The sequence below is a fragment of the Heptranchias perlo genome, chromosome 1, assembly GCF_035084215.1.
Source record: "Heptranchias perlo isolate sHepPer1 chromosome 1, sHepPer1.hap1, whole genome shotgun sequence".
NCBI lineage: Eukaryota > Metazoa > Chordata > Chondrichthyes > Hexanchiformes > Hexanchidae > Heptranchias > Heptranchias perlo.
This window is the reverse complement of record NC_090325.1, coordinates 85,221,084-85,236,812: the sequence shown is the minus strand read 5'-3', so window position 1 is coordinate 85,236,812 and position 15,729 is coordinate 85,221,084. Positions and strand designations below refer to the sequence as shown.

At 40.2% G+C, this 15,729-nt stretch overlaps 1 protein-coding gene across 19 annotated transcripts in view; it reads right to left on the bottom strand.

Annotated features, from left to right (window-relative positions):
* Positions 1–15,729, bottom strand: part of fryl (furry homolog, like) — a 450,071-nt gene that overhangs the window by 91,305 nt on the left and 343,037 nt on the right. For 15 of the 19 annotated variants that reach the window (XM_067987951.1, XM_067987806.1, XM_067987858.1 and 12 more), the window contains 8 exons: positions 14,892–15,096; positions 11,223–11,344; positions 10,914–11,101; positions 9,757–9,851; positions 7,115–7,722; positions 2,243–2,340; positions 1,141–1,311; positions 85–225 (listed from right to left, as the gene is read on the bottom strand). In XM_067987951.1, the coding sequence (XP_067844052.1) occupies positions 85–225; positions 1,141–1,311; positions 2,243–2,340; positions 7,115–7,722; positions 9,757–9,851; positions 10,914–11,101; positions 11,223–11,344; positions 14,892–15,096 (1,628 nt within the window). The remainder of the gene's footprint in view (positions 1–84; positions 226–1,140; positions 1,312–2,242; positions 2,341–7,114; positions 7,723–9,756; positions 9,852–10,913; positions 11,102–11,222; positions 11,345–14,891; positions 15,097–15,729) is intronic. The other 4 variants (XM_067987823.1, XM_067987832.1, XM_067987867.1 and 1 more) reach the window with 1 other exon arrangement.

Genomic DNA, 15,729 nt, shown 5'->3' with positions numbered 1-15,729 from the left:
ACAATTATAATTTGCTCCAGATAGTTGTACCACGTCCAACAAAAGAAATAACCTTCAGCAGAAGATTATTTAATTATGACTCACCTGCACATATTTTCCAATGATCTTCATGATCTCCAAATTGAATTGTTTTACTGGAGCTCCAGACAGGTCAATATGACTCAGAAGGCTATAGATAATTTGTAGCAATGACTGCTGCATACTAGTTAGGCCCTTTTCCAATAGCTGTGGAGAGAAATTGTATATAGAGAGGTAATAACGTTGTACCCATTTCTGTGGACATTTATGCACTAAAAATAATCATAATAGCATTTTTTAAAATCTATTTTAATTAATTGTTATCAACACTAAACATGAGCAGATTTGTTGTCATAAACATCTGTTCTACATAGTAAGATGTGGCTTGGTAAGTTCTGCCGACATGCATTTTGCTTCTTAAATTTTAAGTAAAACTATTGGATCGTCTATAGCTTTGCTCACAGAAAGTTTAAACAAAGCAAATTTCCCTCAGAATGCTTTATAGGTATAGGGATCTGCAAATTCTGGAGTTTATGAAGCTCCATCCAGTGGTGGAGTTGTGTTGCTGTAGGCATAACAGTATGTCACAGAATGATGATGCCCAAATAAGGAGTGCAGGACATGCATGGCAAATTTAATATGATATAGATATCCATTATTTTAGAAGTCCAATTCTGTGGGACACCACATAGGGTATGTAGAAAGGAAGGTAGATTGCATAGAATTGAAAGAAACAAGATTTTCATTGCCCTACTAAAGAGATATAAATGTAGTGATTCAGGCATTGCAGTGGAGGCTGTGTACACCGAGAGTGTGAGATCTTAAGGAAGTTCATAGATATAGGGTGGAATCATCAGCAAAGGGTGGGATAATGCTGGATGATAAAATGAGAAAGCAATTGATAAGACGAAGAAACTGGGATTAGAGGGCAGAGCTCTGAGAACCTGTCAATTAACTGAAATGACAGCACAGATAGGGTAAATAAGTCCTAGTTCTTGACCAACACCAGCCAACAAGTAATTAAAAAAAAAAATACAGCTTTGTATATCTTTCATGCTTCCCCCGGTCTTCATCTCCAAACCAACATATCAAATAAGTAGACAAAAAAACAAGAAAAATTACCTCAGCTAAGTAAGTGACTAGGTTAAAGGTGATATCTGAGAACGCATCATGGAGGTATCTGCAAACCACATTAATCCAATTTGCACTGTCTCGTGAATAACTGTGCGTGCTATAAAGGCTCATCATGTGAGCCAGGTTGGAGAGTGTGGCAGTCTTTTCTTCTGCACAGACCTAAGGAGAAAATAATACATTACTCAACTACAAGAAACATTATAAGTACAGACACGAATGTAGTTTATTGCTTGGAAACTTTGCAATCTGAATACAATGACAGAATGTTCACTATTTTAGCTTTGTTTTTTGCAGTAACAATGACAGTGAAAAAATATTTCTTTTTAACGTTGCTGCTATAATGTTGCGGTACTTGAATTTTGAATGGGCAATCAAAGTTTGAAGGAAAATAAAATTAAAATAAATTATATTCATTAAGATTTAGGTTTCATCTCCACACAATAGAGCTGTTGCTTTCTTTTGGCTAATCTTCAGCCATCCCATTTATTGCAGAATATACTTCAACAAACTTTCCATGTGGGTGGCTGGGTATAAAGATCACTCCTCAGGATCAAAACATCCGGTCTGCTGGGTTTTTTCTCCTTTTCTCTTGATAGTGTTGATTTGTACTGGGCCATAATTCCACACAGTTCAGGGAACTTAGCAACTGAGACATTGAGGTAGTGCAGTTTTGTTTTTTTAAGCATAACATCAATTTTGCACATCCCCCGTCCTGCAACTCCAGTGAGGTGGTAAAATTTGGATAGATGACAACATTCTTTGAGTTATCAAAGTCAGCGTTACATAGTGTGCACAATGCTCAAGTTTCGACCATTTGTATTTCAATACTTGTTTTGATGTTTTGTGGTGCTTCTTAGTGTTCCTGTAGTGCTTTGCTATGCTATCCCATTAAAATTATTTAATTTGAACTGAAGAGTAATTTGATTTTTTCAAGCAAAAAGTAACCGAATTAACAATAGCTTGCAATATCTGTATAGATTTGTATACACACACACATACAACGACATTAGTCTTGTCACATCCTATTAAGAATAAATGGTATATATTCAGCATTCCAATACTGTGTACTTGTTCATAATTGTTTATATACCTTTGCTATTCTATCAGCAGTCTCCTTGCAGAATTGGGTAGGGTTATCAAAATGTTGAATTAAGTGAGGTAGCAGGCATAGAATATTTAACGGGAATCCTGAAAATAAACACAAGTCTGGTCAAACACAGATCACATCAAGAGGACCTTTCTATAGTTACTAACTTAATCAGGAATAATAAATGAATGTCTATGAATTAGATTCCACACAAGCTTATACTGCACCAATAAAAATTACTAAGAAAAAATTCTTCATTACTAATCAAACTGAGATTTAATTTGTTATCTGACTGGTAGAATAGCACATTATGTGGCATTCTTATTGATACGTAGCTTGAAACTCAATAAAGCTAGAAGATTCCTCTCCATAAGCAGGGATTGCTGCACAACTGGTATCTAGTATTTTTTTGTAATGACTGAAATTATAATTAATTCTAAATAATTTACAGTGAATCTAATGTGAATCGATAGGAATGCTTATAAGTTACAGGAATCTATTTTGTATGGAGATCTAGCATAACCATTCAAGTGAACCAGATCTTTGAATTTTGATCAATAACTTCAAATTAGGTTGATGTAACAAAACTGAAAGCAGGTATGAAATAAACAACTTTAAGATAAGACGCATCGAGATTTAAATTGTTTTTGCAAATAGTCAACACAGAAAACCGTTGGAAACTTAAAATCTTAAAAGTATTTGTTTAGTTATTCAGGCAGTAAAGCGTGCATGGATATATGTGCAGTTGTTATTGTCCACAGACCTATTTTCAAAGAATCATAAAATTTACAGCAAAGCAGGAGGCCATTTGGTTCACAATGCCTGTGCTAGCTCTTCAACTAGAGCTAACTACCCTAATCCCATCTTCTTGCTATTTCTCATATCCTTTTATATTCCTTCTCAAAAGCATATCGAATTCACTTGTAAATGTTGTTATACCATCTGCCTCAACAGCCACATGTGGCAAAGCATTCAGTGTTCTAATAGCCCTCAGTGCGAAAAAATAATCCTTATTCTACAATGAGCTGTCCGCTTATCCCACTCTTGCAATATAATTAACAGTAATTTGCCAACATTGGAAACAATCTTTCACTATTTACCGTCTCAAAATCTTTCAAAATTTTGAAAATCTCTATCAGATCTCCTCTAATCACCTGTGTTCTAATGGAAAAGCCTCAAATTATTTCCAACCTGTTTTCCTAATTCTCATTTCTGGTATAATTCTAGTGAGTCTTTACAGTATCCTTTCCAGGGCTTCAATATCCTTCTTATAATGGGGTACTCAGCATGGCAGGCAATACTCCAAATGTTTTATATAAATTCAACATCACTTCTTTGCTTTTATATTCAATGCCCTTATGTATAAAACCCAGAATCCCATTTGCTTTTTTATGGCCTTTTTTAAACTCCGCTCCCAGATCTCTCTTTCAAAAGAAAGGAAGTCTGTAACGATGTGGATAAACATAAATAATCTTTTACGGTACTTTTGTGACACAAAGGGAGAAAGGACAGTGCCCCAATTTAAATGCTCACATTTCTGCGGTAGAAAAATTAGTAAGAGCAACGGGCTACTATGTCTTTAGCTTTAAAACTATTACATTACCATTGTTACAATCTGGGCTATCTCCTAGCACTCTTTTCTTATGCTCACCATAAAGGAAGCTTCCATAAGCATTCACGTATCTCTCAAGTTTACCCATATATATGTAGCGTACTGGATGTAGGACTAATATACCCTTTCACTGCTGAGTAGAGAAGCCCACTGTTTACTTTTGATCTCTCATATCATTGAAAAACATCACACTGACAAAAATATATTTCAGGATAAACTACAAATTGTTTATTACAAGGAAGAAATATACCCAGGAGCAAGATAAGTCAGCAGATAAAAGAGCAATACAGTACTTAACTCTCAATGATACTTTAAGCTGAGTTTTTTAAGGAGCTTTTTACATAAATACATACTTCTGCACTCAGAGTTCTGTCTCACCACAATTGTCTGGAAATACAGTTGAACTGAGTGAACTAAAGAAAAGAAGCAATCACAACACCTTTATGCAAAAGGGGCCTTCCATATCTGGGATGCTAACGGATTTTCTAGCAGGATACTTCAATGCTACGGCCATTACAGATAACGCATCTACCTCTTGTAGTGACAATCTTGCAAACATTGAGGAATTAATCAAAGCAATTTTGCCCTGATAGGGTTCTGTCTGCAAGTAATTGATATAAACTGAGGTGGGATGTCCCTTGAAGTTAACACCTAAACTCCAAACAAGATTTGTGTTACTTGTCTCGTGCAGGCAATAGTAATTCCTTTTAGAAAGCAGTCAACATAAATTAGTTTAAATTTGGCATCAATGTCTAATCGTCCTGCCTACAGGTTCTCAAACTAAAAGGACAAAAGAAAACTTAATAGAAACAGCAGCCATGGCTTCCACTTCAAAAATTTCAGAGCCCGGCCTCTCTACTATTTAAATGAAAGGATATAACCTACAAATGTTATAACTTGAAATGGTGTGAATCCCCATTTCCATCACAACCATTAGGACCTAGGTGATTTAAAGATCGTTTCAAATTTCCAGCATGTGCAGCTTTTTGCTTTTTTTTGATCTGGCAATATAGCTCAGCATTCTGCTTACTTTGTTGCTTGCTGCTCTATAATGACTGGACATGGTCAATGCTGAGTTGACATTCATTCCCAGGTTCCTTCCAGCCTCTCCTTTAGATTGTTCGAAACCAGTGAGGAACCCCCCAATTTTTTCTCCCGATGTGCAACACCTTGCAATTATTGAATTTCATCTGCTGTAGTCTTGTCCACTTGCAAATTTTGTCTAGGTGTTTTTTGCAGTTCCTTAGCTACTTCACCAGACTCAACTGCTCATACTACTTTGATATCATCTGTGAATTTGGCCAACCTACATTGGATTTCTGAATTCAAGTTGCTTAAGTAGACTAGAAACACCAATCTCTGGGGCACTCCACACAGTACATCTGCCCAGCCCAACATCATAGAATTTCACAGCATAGAAGGACGCTATTCAGTCTATCGTACTTATAAAATCAAGAATCTAATATGCTTTTTTTGTAAAGCTTTTATCAATTTGCCCACCCATTTTAAAAAGATTTATGTATCTGAATCCCTAAGTTTCTTCTCAGGCTAATCCAGAAAGTTTGCCACCTCAACGTCCTGTTTGACCCTGAGCTGAGTTTCCGACCCCATATCCTCTCCATCACAAAGACCGCCTATTTCCAACTCCGTAATGTTGCCAGTATCTGCCTCTGCCTCTGCCTCAGTCCATCTGCTGCTGAAACCCTTTTGTTACCTTCAGGTACGACTATTCCATTGCTCTCCTGGCCGGCCTCCCATCCTCCATTCTTCATAAACATGAGCTCCTCCAAAACTCTGCTGCCCGTCTCCTAACCCACACCACGTCCAGTTCACCCATCCTCAAGATTACCTAATAGCTAATCTTTAAAAAGGTTGGCCCAGGAAACTATTGGCCAGTGAGCCTAACATACGTTGTTTTAAAGTATTAGAAGGCATTCTGAAAGTGGGAACAATGAAACACAAAGATAGGTATTGCATGGGAAGAGGAAGTCAGCATGGATTTAGGGAGGGATGTCTGGCTGACAAATTTACTGGAGTTCTTCAATGGAATGACAGACCTTGATGATGGTGGAATTTCTGTGGCTGTGATCTATTTATATTTCAGAAAGGCTTTTTATACTGTGCCACACAAGCAATTATTCCATACAGTAGGAAAGCATAGAATAGGAGACAATTTTCCAAGGTGGTTTGAAAATTGTCTAAATTAGAATGCACCAATATCAGGGTGCCACAGGGATCAGTGCAGGGGCCTTTGCTGGTAACAGTGTATATATAAATGATTTGCAGCTGGGGACAGAAACAAAGCTGACTAACTTTGTGAATGACACCAAATTGGGAAAGTGGGGGGGGGTGTTCAAGCAACAGGGAACAGGGAAACCAAATACAAAAGGATAGATTGGAAAGGTGGGCTGATGAGTGGAAAATGGCATTTAATGTGGACAAGATACTAAGACTAGGGAAGCAAAATAAATTAAATGGCTCTAGCTTATAGGACCCTGTAGGAAAGGGTTCGAGGAATATGGGTTTTATCACATTGGAATCAGCAATTAGGAAAGCTAATCAGTCTTGAGATAGAGCACAAATCCTAGGAGGTGTAATGAGTCTGTACAAGGCACTGGTAAAGTCACACCTAAAATACTGCATACAGTTCTGGTCACCATACTTCAGCAAGAATATCCAGGCATCAGAGACAGTACAAAAAAGGGCAACAAAACTGATACTTAACCTAAGGCATCTGAGCCTGGGATTGTTTATTCTAGAAAAGAGAAAAAAGCTCAAAGGCAATATTATTCAAATATTCAAGATCCTTATGGCAAGAGATAAAATGAACCCGCTAATATGTCTAGAACAAGGGAACAAGGGCTGAAGCTTAGATGGGGCAGGTGCACAGACAGTTTAGATTTAACTATATTATGCAGAGGGTGGTGAACATGTAGAATGAACGACAAGGGAGGCAGAGAGGCAAATAGTGTGAAAAAAATTAAGGGAGAATTGGATAAATATTTGAGGTATTCGTTTTTGGAACCGCCAAATGGACAACATAGTCTTTTCCAGTCTGCACCGTCTTGGTTGTTGCATTGCTAGGTTGAATATGGGTTTCACAGGAGATGAAAAAGAACGTCATACAGATCCTTTGACTAAAGCATAATTTAAACCATCCCCAAATTCTCATTCAAGTATAGTAAAATTTTGTTAGGAATACTTAATGATAAAGCAAGAATGACATGTGAAAGAAGGCTTGAAGATGAATATCAAAAACATACCTGCCACCTGAGCTGGATCCACCAGAGTATGTCTAGAGATGGAAATTAGTTTGCTCAGGAGATGAACAGTCATCTCCTGAGTGGAAGCTGAGGTAAAGCCCTTAAGGAATAACTGTTGGAGGCCAGGAAAGCTGTTCCACTTCAGTTTGCTCTGCACTTTTTCAATCTTCTCCCGACTCTCCGATTTATCCAGAGGCAAATGTGTGAGCAATTTGTTGAGTAGTTTTAGTGCCAAAAGGTATTCATATTCATAGTCTGACTCTAGTAGGGCCGTAGCTATCCAGAAAATGGTGGCCATCAGGCTACTGGGGTCAGTAGTTGGCTGCTGGTCAGGCATTTGCCCCTCTCTAAGAGAGGATAGGCTTCGAGTCCTTGCTAAGTTACCATAGTTCATCCTCCCGTCCAAAATATCCAGTGTATTACTTCGACGTCTATCACACCGCCTGTCTCCCAACAGACTGGCTCGCAAGGAGTTACTTCTTGCATGACAACTATAATGAGTTAGGAAACCACTGGTACTGAGTGGGCTTGTGCTTAGGTTTAGTTGTCCAGTGCTTTTCCTGTTAGCTGCCAACTTGGTGCCCATTAAGGAATCAGTCAAATGCGTTCTACAATAAGTTGGAGACAAATAGAAAAGATCATTTGGCATGTTAAGGAGCGTGTGCAGTTATCTATGGTCACTTTATTATTAGTCTGTGTAAATACAACTAATGCAGAATATGACAACTTGCTTACTGTCCTCTAATTAATTTTCTTTAAGGTTCTTGTCCTAATTTTCAAATCCACCCATAGTCTTGCTTTACCTTAGTTTAATGATCTTCTCCTCAATTGTATATCCCAGCCAGCCTTCATCCCCCACTCTGAATTATTGCTGTTCCCCCCACCAAATTCACCGTTGAAGGTTGATCATTCTTTCAAAATCTCTCCCAAATCACCTCATCTTGCTATCACTCTCCCTTTAAAAGATCTCTGTGACCATGTTTTCATTTCACTGACCCAATCTCGACTGCTCCCTTCCCCTTGTAAAGTGGACACATTCTTCTACTAAAGAGGCATTATATAAGTGCAAATTGCTGTGGTTGACAACATAGAATTGCATTATATGTATACAGTACAACTCAGTCACAAGTAGCCTCTGGAAATATTTATACATAGATGTACCAAAATAAAAGGATATGCAAACTGCTAACATGTTTTGTATGTTCGATCTACATATTTCATGTTTTAAGCTGATTTAAGCGCTTTTCTCCCTTGTTTAGTCTCTTCAGGCCAGCAACCAACTCCAGCCGAGGATCAGTGACCTGCATCCAGGCCTTTACCCATGCTGCTGCCCTGAACCAGTCAGTAGGAGCCAAGCCAGAGTATCCTTGGGACAATTTTCCCTCCCTCCATTCAGCATTTCCCTACAACAACATGGTGATCAGAAGCTCAGTTAAATGGGAGGAGGATTAAAGTTACATCTTTCCCCTCATGCTGCAGTGAGTTGTACTCCAAATTGGTATCCCATTACATTACCTAGTTTCTTTTTCCTGGTGAGATGTTTTGGATATCAGCCTTTACTTGGAATACAGAAATATTCTAACAGGAGATTATAGTTGGAGTTTTGGGTTACAATTGAATTAAAAACAAAACAGTAAACTTAATTTTTTTTTTAGAACCAGAACTTGTTGATTTTTTTTCTTAAAAAGTAACATAAAAATAGAGCTCCTTTAGGCATCTTAAAAACCCACCACAGGTTTCAATATTCTGTTCAGCCAAGAGGTCTCCTGCGTCCTAAATGCTCATATTACTCCATCTCTTGTACTATGCTGAACTGAAAACAGCAGTATGCTTGCACACTAATAACTTTAATTTCCAAATTATTGAATGGGATAGGCTTCTGAAAGTGATAGCATAGCTTGAGAGATCAACGTAGCTTCTGGATGTAGAAAAGTCACATAACCAGGTTATTTACATGACGTGTGTGCTGAGAATTTTTTTTTTTATTCGTTTCCGGGATGTGGGCGTCGCTGGCGAGGCCAGCATTTATTGCCCATCCCTAATTGCCCTCGAGAAGGTGGTGGTGAGCCGCCTTCTTGTACCGCTGCAGTCCATGTGGTGAAGGTTCTCCCACAGTGCTGTTAGGAAGGGAGTTCCAGGATTTTGACCCAGCGACAATGAAGGAACGGCGATATATTTCCAAGTCGGGATGGTGTGTGACTTGGAGGGGAACGTGCAGGTGGTGTTGTTCCCATGTGCCTGCTGCTCTTGTCCTTCTCGGTGGTTGAGGTCGCGGGTTTGGGAGGTGCTGTCGAAGAAGCCTTGGCGAGTTGCTGCAGTGCATCCTGTGGATGGTATACACTGCAGCCACAGTGTGCCGGTGGTGAAGGGAGTGAATGTTTAGGGTGGTGGATGGGGTGCCAATCAAGCGGGCTGCTTTATCTTGGATGGTGTTGAGCTTCTTGAGTGTTGTTGGAGCTGCACTCATCCAATGCAATGAAACCTAATACCCACAGCCTTTAGTTACACGTACTTAAATATTAAAAAAATGTACGCTGGGGTTAAACTATGTAACCTTTAAAGACAGACATAAAATGAAATGAATGCTGATAGTCAATTGTCAAATCATCAAATATACCACATGTAAAGTCACAAGTACTTACTGAGAAAGTGCAGAAAGCAGATCATAATGCTTCATAGTGTCTGCCAATGTGTCAATGGCAGACTCAAGAGTGAGCAGCAGTTCTATAACAAAACCCTGTTAAAGGAAACATTAACATGAAATTTCACAATTCTAAGAATGCAAATCATAGAAGTGTGCAAGTTGAGCAAATTTTTGTTAAGCGGCTGGATGACTGAGAAGGAGTGAACCGAAAGAGATGAATGAGAAGGGATGTTCACTTTTTAAATGAGCTTTCCAGCAAGGTCATTGGGGTTGTATTCTCTGGAGTTAGAAGGTTAAGGGGTGATCTGATCGAAGTTTAAGATATTAAGGGGAACAGATAGGGTGGATAGAGAGAAACTATTTCCGCTGGTTGGGGATTCTAGGAGTAGGGGGCACAGTCTAAAAATTAGAGCCAGACCTTTCAGGAGTGAGATTAGAAAACATTTCTACACACAAAGGGTGGTAGAAGTTTGGAACTCTCTTCCGCAAACGGCAATTGATACTAGCTCAATTGCTAAATTTAAATCTGAGATAGCTTTTTGGCAACCAAAGGTATTAAGGGATATGGGCCAAAGGTAGGTATATGGAGTTAGATCACAGATCAGCCATGATCTTATCAAATGGCGGAGCAGGCATGAGGGGCTGAATGGCCTACTCCTGTTCCTATGTTCCTATGATTTTTCCCTGCCCAGCCCAAGTAAGTTGAGGCCAATTGTACAACCTCAACTGCTGCCGTAGCTGAGATCAGCTAACCCGACATACATCACACAGCAAGCCTGGGTCCCTATCAGGTGTAAGACTTAATGCTAGATGTAGCAGAGACTTCAAATTAACACCAAGCGTATTGCTGCAATAGACTGACTTCATCTATATAAATCAAACATCAAAGATTTTTCTTGCTTTATTAATGATGCATTTCATTATCTGAAATTGTAGTGATGTAGGTATGTAAATGGATTAACCCCGATTATTCTTTAACTAACCAACAGTCAGATAACTCTGTACTACTGTGGTTTCTGGTTTAGAAAGTTTTTTTAAAATTATAATGTGAATACAATTATGCATTGAGGCACAGCTGTAACTAACTTAAAACACATTTTCCAAAATTAATGTGCAGAATTATTTTGTTACTTTCATTACAAATTGATTATTTACCTGAGCCTCTTCCCCTGCATCTCCAACTGTTTCAACAAGTCTTGACAGTACATCAGAGAGTGTAGATACAGTCAATGGCTGTTTTAGGGCTCTGAAGATCTGGAATGACCTTCCAGCATAATGTCTGTTAGAACATGAAAGTGCTGTCTGCAAGGACACTTCACTGAGAAGCTGCTCCAGCTGAAAACCTAGTTTGGTGAAAAACAAAAAAAGAGCACCAGGAAAAAAGAGCTAGATTAAAATTTGAAGTGCTCAGATTGTGAACAGGTAAATTTCAGAATTTACAATAAAAGTATGCATCCTGATTACCTGATCTTGATTGCTTGAATATGGACATTACATGTTTTAAAAACACAGTTAACTGTTCAGCAGTTTTAATGTTTGGGTTCTTAGGAGAGACATCTTCATGGTTCCAAAGTGGCCCTCGTTTTCTTTTAGAAGTGAAGATAAGAAGTGTTAAAATATAAATAGGTATTATTTTTCAATTATGTGAAATATAGCTAATTAAACATGATGAGGTAGAATTTCCTGTAGGAGCGCAACCAGGAAGTTACCTCCAAAATTACGCCCATTCTGCCAATGTGAATTTACGCTGAAACGTCCTATGAACCTAATTTGTACCCCGGAACACATGAGCGTAAATGGTCAAAGTGATTTGAATGCAACCAATGGGGCCTCAAGATGTTAGGGTGGAGTCCTATAAAAGTGAGGGAAAAAACTTTCCTTCAGAGTAAGAATGCAAGGTAAGTGGCAGACAGCTCTTTGTCCTAAGAATATTTCAGTAATTCATTTAAATTGTTCAATGGAGAGTCTATGTGCTCAATTTTCAAATTAAAAAACGGGTGGGTTGGGGGCAGGGGCACTGAAAATTGCCACCATTTCAGACCACCCCCAACCCGCCCATTTCCGCTTTTCACCAGTGTGGGGCGGGCGACCAACCCGCTCCCGGGAGGCGGGTCAGGCTTTAAAACCTTCCAAGGAGCTTCAGGCCTTCATTTTTCACTAATTCCCGATTTCAACTCTGGAGACCAGACCCCCGACCCCCTCCCCGATCGCGCCCACCCGACCCCGGGCACGGACCCCCCCCGATCCCCCACCCTTCGACCCCCGACCCTTCCCCTCAACGATTGTGGACCCCCGCGATGACCCCCGATCCCATCCCCCATGACTCGTGACCCACATGCCTACCTATGCACATCCATGCCCCTTGCCCCCCATGCCTACCCATGCACCCCCCCACCCCCCCCCACCGCATCCATACAAAGACTTACCTGCAGACTTACCTGAAAACATCCTCTCCCTGGCTGGCCTCCCGTCCGACTGAGACCAGCCTGTCAATCGAACGGGAAACCAACAGAAAAAATAAAAGACATCCTTATGTCAAAATCATAAGGACATCCAGGAAACCCTACTAATGGGTTTCCCAACCTCAATTTGACCCCCCTGCCCCTTTCCCGGCTCCATTTTAAAATCACCCCCTCTGTAGTCTCAAAATATTCCCTCCTCACAGGCGAGTACTGTTGAATCAGATAAGGCTGCAATCAGAGGGCCTGCAATTTTGCAGTGAGTGACTTGCAGGCCCTCCTAGATGAGATAAAAGGGCGGTGTGAATGGCTATTCAGCTCCCCCACATCCCAGCTCTCATGCGCAGTCAGGAGGTGGGAGTGGAAGGATGTGCAGAAGCACTGAGCGCCATGTCCATAGTGTCCAGGACAGTGGAGCAGTGCTGCAAAAAGTTCAACAACCTGACCAGTGCGGGAAGGTAAGATGCTCAACGTGGGCACCACCGCACTTAAGTCTGTGAGGTGGAACTCCATGATCAGTGACCATGCAGCGAATGTCCCCAGAGAGCTACATACCATTTAGGCCCTGTTGCACCTTCAATTGATGCACACATATACTCTGATGGACTGCAAGATTAATTTTTCTCCCCTTTTGTCTTTCAGGGCAAGATGGCGCACAACTCCTGGGTAGAGGGCAAAGACAGGGACGGGGGGGGGATCTAGGTGCTAGGGCCAAGCGGGGGCTTGGAGGGATTAAAGTGAATTCTCTACTACTGGAAGATTGTGATTGTCAATGTAATATTCTGCTTGTTTGCTGACATTATAAAATATTTAACTGTTCTTGCGCCAAGTAAACACTTCAACTTTCATTCATAGAGGTTACATTTTTATTTCAATTTGTCAAAAGTTTACCAAAGTTATAGGGTTTGTTAAAGTCTACAAATGTTTAATTCAAGTTTTGTATGATTCTGTATGTTTCGAGGTTTATTGGACTTCTTGTAAATAGTTGTTAACATTTCTAGATATAGTTTACTTTTGTTATAAAACATTTTCATAATAAAACAGTTTCTCCAAGTCAAAAAAGCAGCTTGTGACCCTTCTTCAGGTTGTGACTTTGCGAGAGCGCTCAGTCGGTGATAATCACCGTTGGAAGCTGCCATCGGACCGCCCTGCTCTCTCGAAGTGATGCCCCCTGTGGACACGTCCCTCAACCCCAGCTCAGGATTTTCTGCTTGGAGGGGCTCCTCCCCCAGCATGTCAAGGCTCAGACCTTCCATTATGGCAAAGTTGTGCTTGGCACAGCAGAAGACAAACAATCCTTCCTACCCTTTCTGGGAACATCTCCAGACCGGTCCAGACACCTGAAGCAGCTCTTCAAAACTCCGCGGGTCCTCTCAACCACCTGCCTGGTGGCCACATGGACGTGGTTGTATCTCTCCTCTGGTGCAGTTTGTGGAACATGAAAAGGCATCAGCAGCCACATCAGTAATGAGTATGCCTTATCACTGAGGATCCATCCTTCATCTTGTCCTGCTGCCTGAACATATGTGCAATGGCCGAATTTACAAGAAAAGCATCATGGCAAGCCCCCTTGTGCTGCGTGTTCATGGGCTAGATGTGCAGCCGGGCCTTGCATACTATTTGCACTTTCGGTGAACGTAGCTCTTTCTATTCATATAGCTTAGTGGGTTCTGGTGGGGAGTTTTTATTGCAATGTGCATGCCATCGATCGTGCCCTGCACTCTTGGGAAGCCAGCGACCCTGTAAAGATTTGTGGCCTTCTGTCTTTTCTCTGTTGCAGACGTGCCAAATTTTCGAACAATGCGTCCGTGACCTGTTGAATGCAGGGGCCTCACTACTCCATAACTAATTCACTTAAATTCTTAAGGCTCTGCAGCATTTTGACCGGGGCTGGAGGTCATTGCTGAGCAAGTTGCGGAATTCGTTGATGGCCTCCTTATAAAAGTGCAGCTCCTCAGGCAAATCCTCGTACGACAAAAGCGGTCTATGCGCTCTCCAAGGCAAATAATTATGTGTGGGGTGATGCCATTGCTGGTGCTGCTTTACTTTCCTGGCCTCCTGGCTCTGGTTCACCTCCTCCTCCTCCATTAGAATGGCAAGGAGAGGTAAAGAAAACAGAAGGGCCATTGTGATTTAAGAAAAAAGGATTGGGAAATGGATGTCAGGATGCACAGGACGAGTATGGCATCAATATTTCCTGGAACTATTGATTTGTGCCTAGATCAGGTGACTACGGGTGCCTGTGTGCCTGAAATTCTGGGCGTAATTTTACACCCATTCTGAACCAGTGCAATTGATGGAAACTTGAGTGTACCGCTCTTTAGAATGGGGGCTGATCCACTATGATAAGCCTCGATGCACCCGGGCGTAGGGATCAATAAATGGGCATAAAAGATCATGGAAATTTGAGTGTAACGTACTTACGTGCGTAACACACATGCTCCCGAGTTTCCTCGATCATTTACACCAGATCTTTTACGCTACGAATTGGCTTCACGCTCCAATTGCGTGTGTCTTACGGCACAAATTCACAGGAAATTACACCCCTGTATATTTAATTAAAATCTAGGATAGAAATTGTTGTAAAATGTAGTATTTGAATTGTTCAATGCGATCCATTTCCAGGCCTTGTAAATAAAAAGTCATTGACTTATTCAATTTTTAATTATCTTACCTTGTGGTTATGAATTCGATGAGTGTTTTCACCTTCTCATCTTGGTCTTCAGTAATATCCACCTCGTTTAAGATGGTGGAAGTGAGCTGGGGAATGGCAGCACTAGTAGTTCCTAAGCTGATGCTAGAAGAGGTAGAGCTTGAGCTGAGTCCTGAGTCGGTCATTGGCGATGGCTGGTAATCTGGCGCAAATTCACTGCCCCCTGCTGGAAGAATAGTAAATTAGACTTTTAAATAAAAAAGTCTGCAATTATTTTAATTAGGTTGTAAAAGCATACATTTGTCCAATTAACACAATTTCTGACAATGTAATAAGAGAAGTACAAGTTAGTTATGCAGTTAATAATCCATCTATGATATTAACTCAAAAGAAAATCTACGAATTTTTGTGTGCGAAATTGTTTATGATTAATAAGATCAAATTACTAATACAATCACTTCATGAATAAAAGACTACTGAAACCAAAATTAATCAATAATGGATCTGCTACAATTTTTGATAATTTTGGTCAGTTTTGAGTTTTTCTGTTTCATAGATTAATTTCCAACTGGATTGACTTGCTCTCTCCACTTTTCCTTCTAAGCAAGTTCTCCCTCCAAATTTAACTTGTTTTAGTTAAGAAGTAACTATTTTTGTTCTTGCTATTCAATGCTTTGTTTTTTCCTTAACCTCAACATCTGCATTTAGCTCAAATTTCAGACATCTGCAGATGTTAGAAGTACAGAAAATGGCATCACCAATAAGTTTGAGTTGAAATATAATAAATTGTATATCATTTCAAACATATTGAAAATGTGTGTGTAAACATTTCACTTACCCAAAAAGTATTACAGTCTCA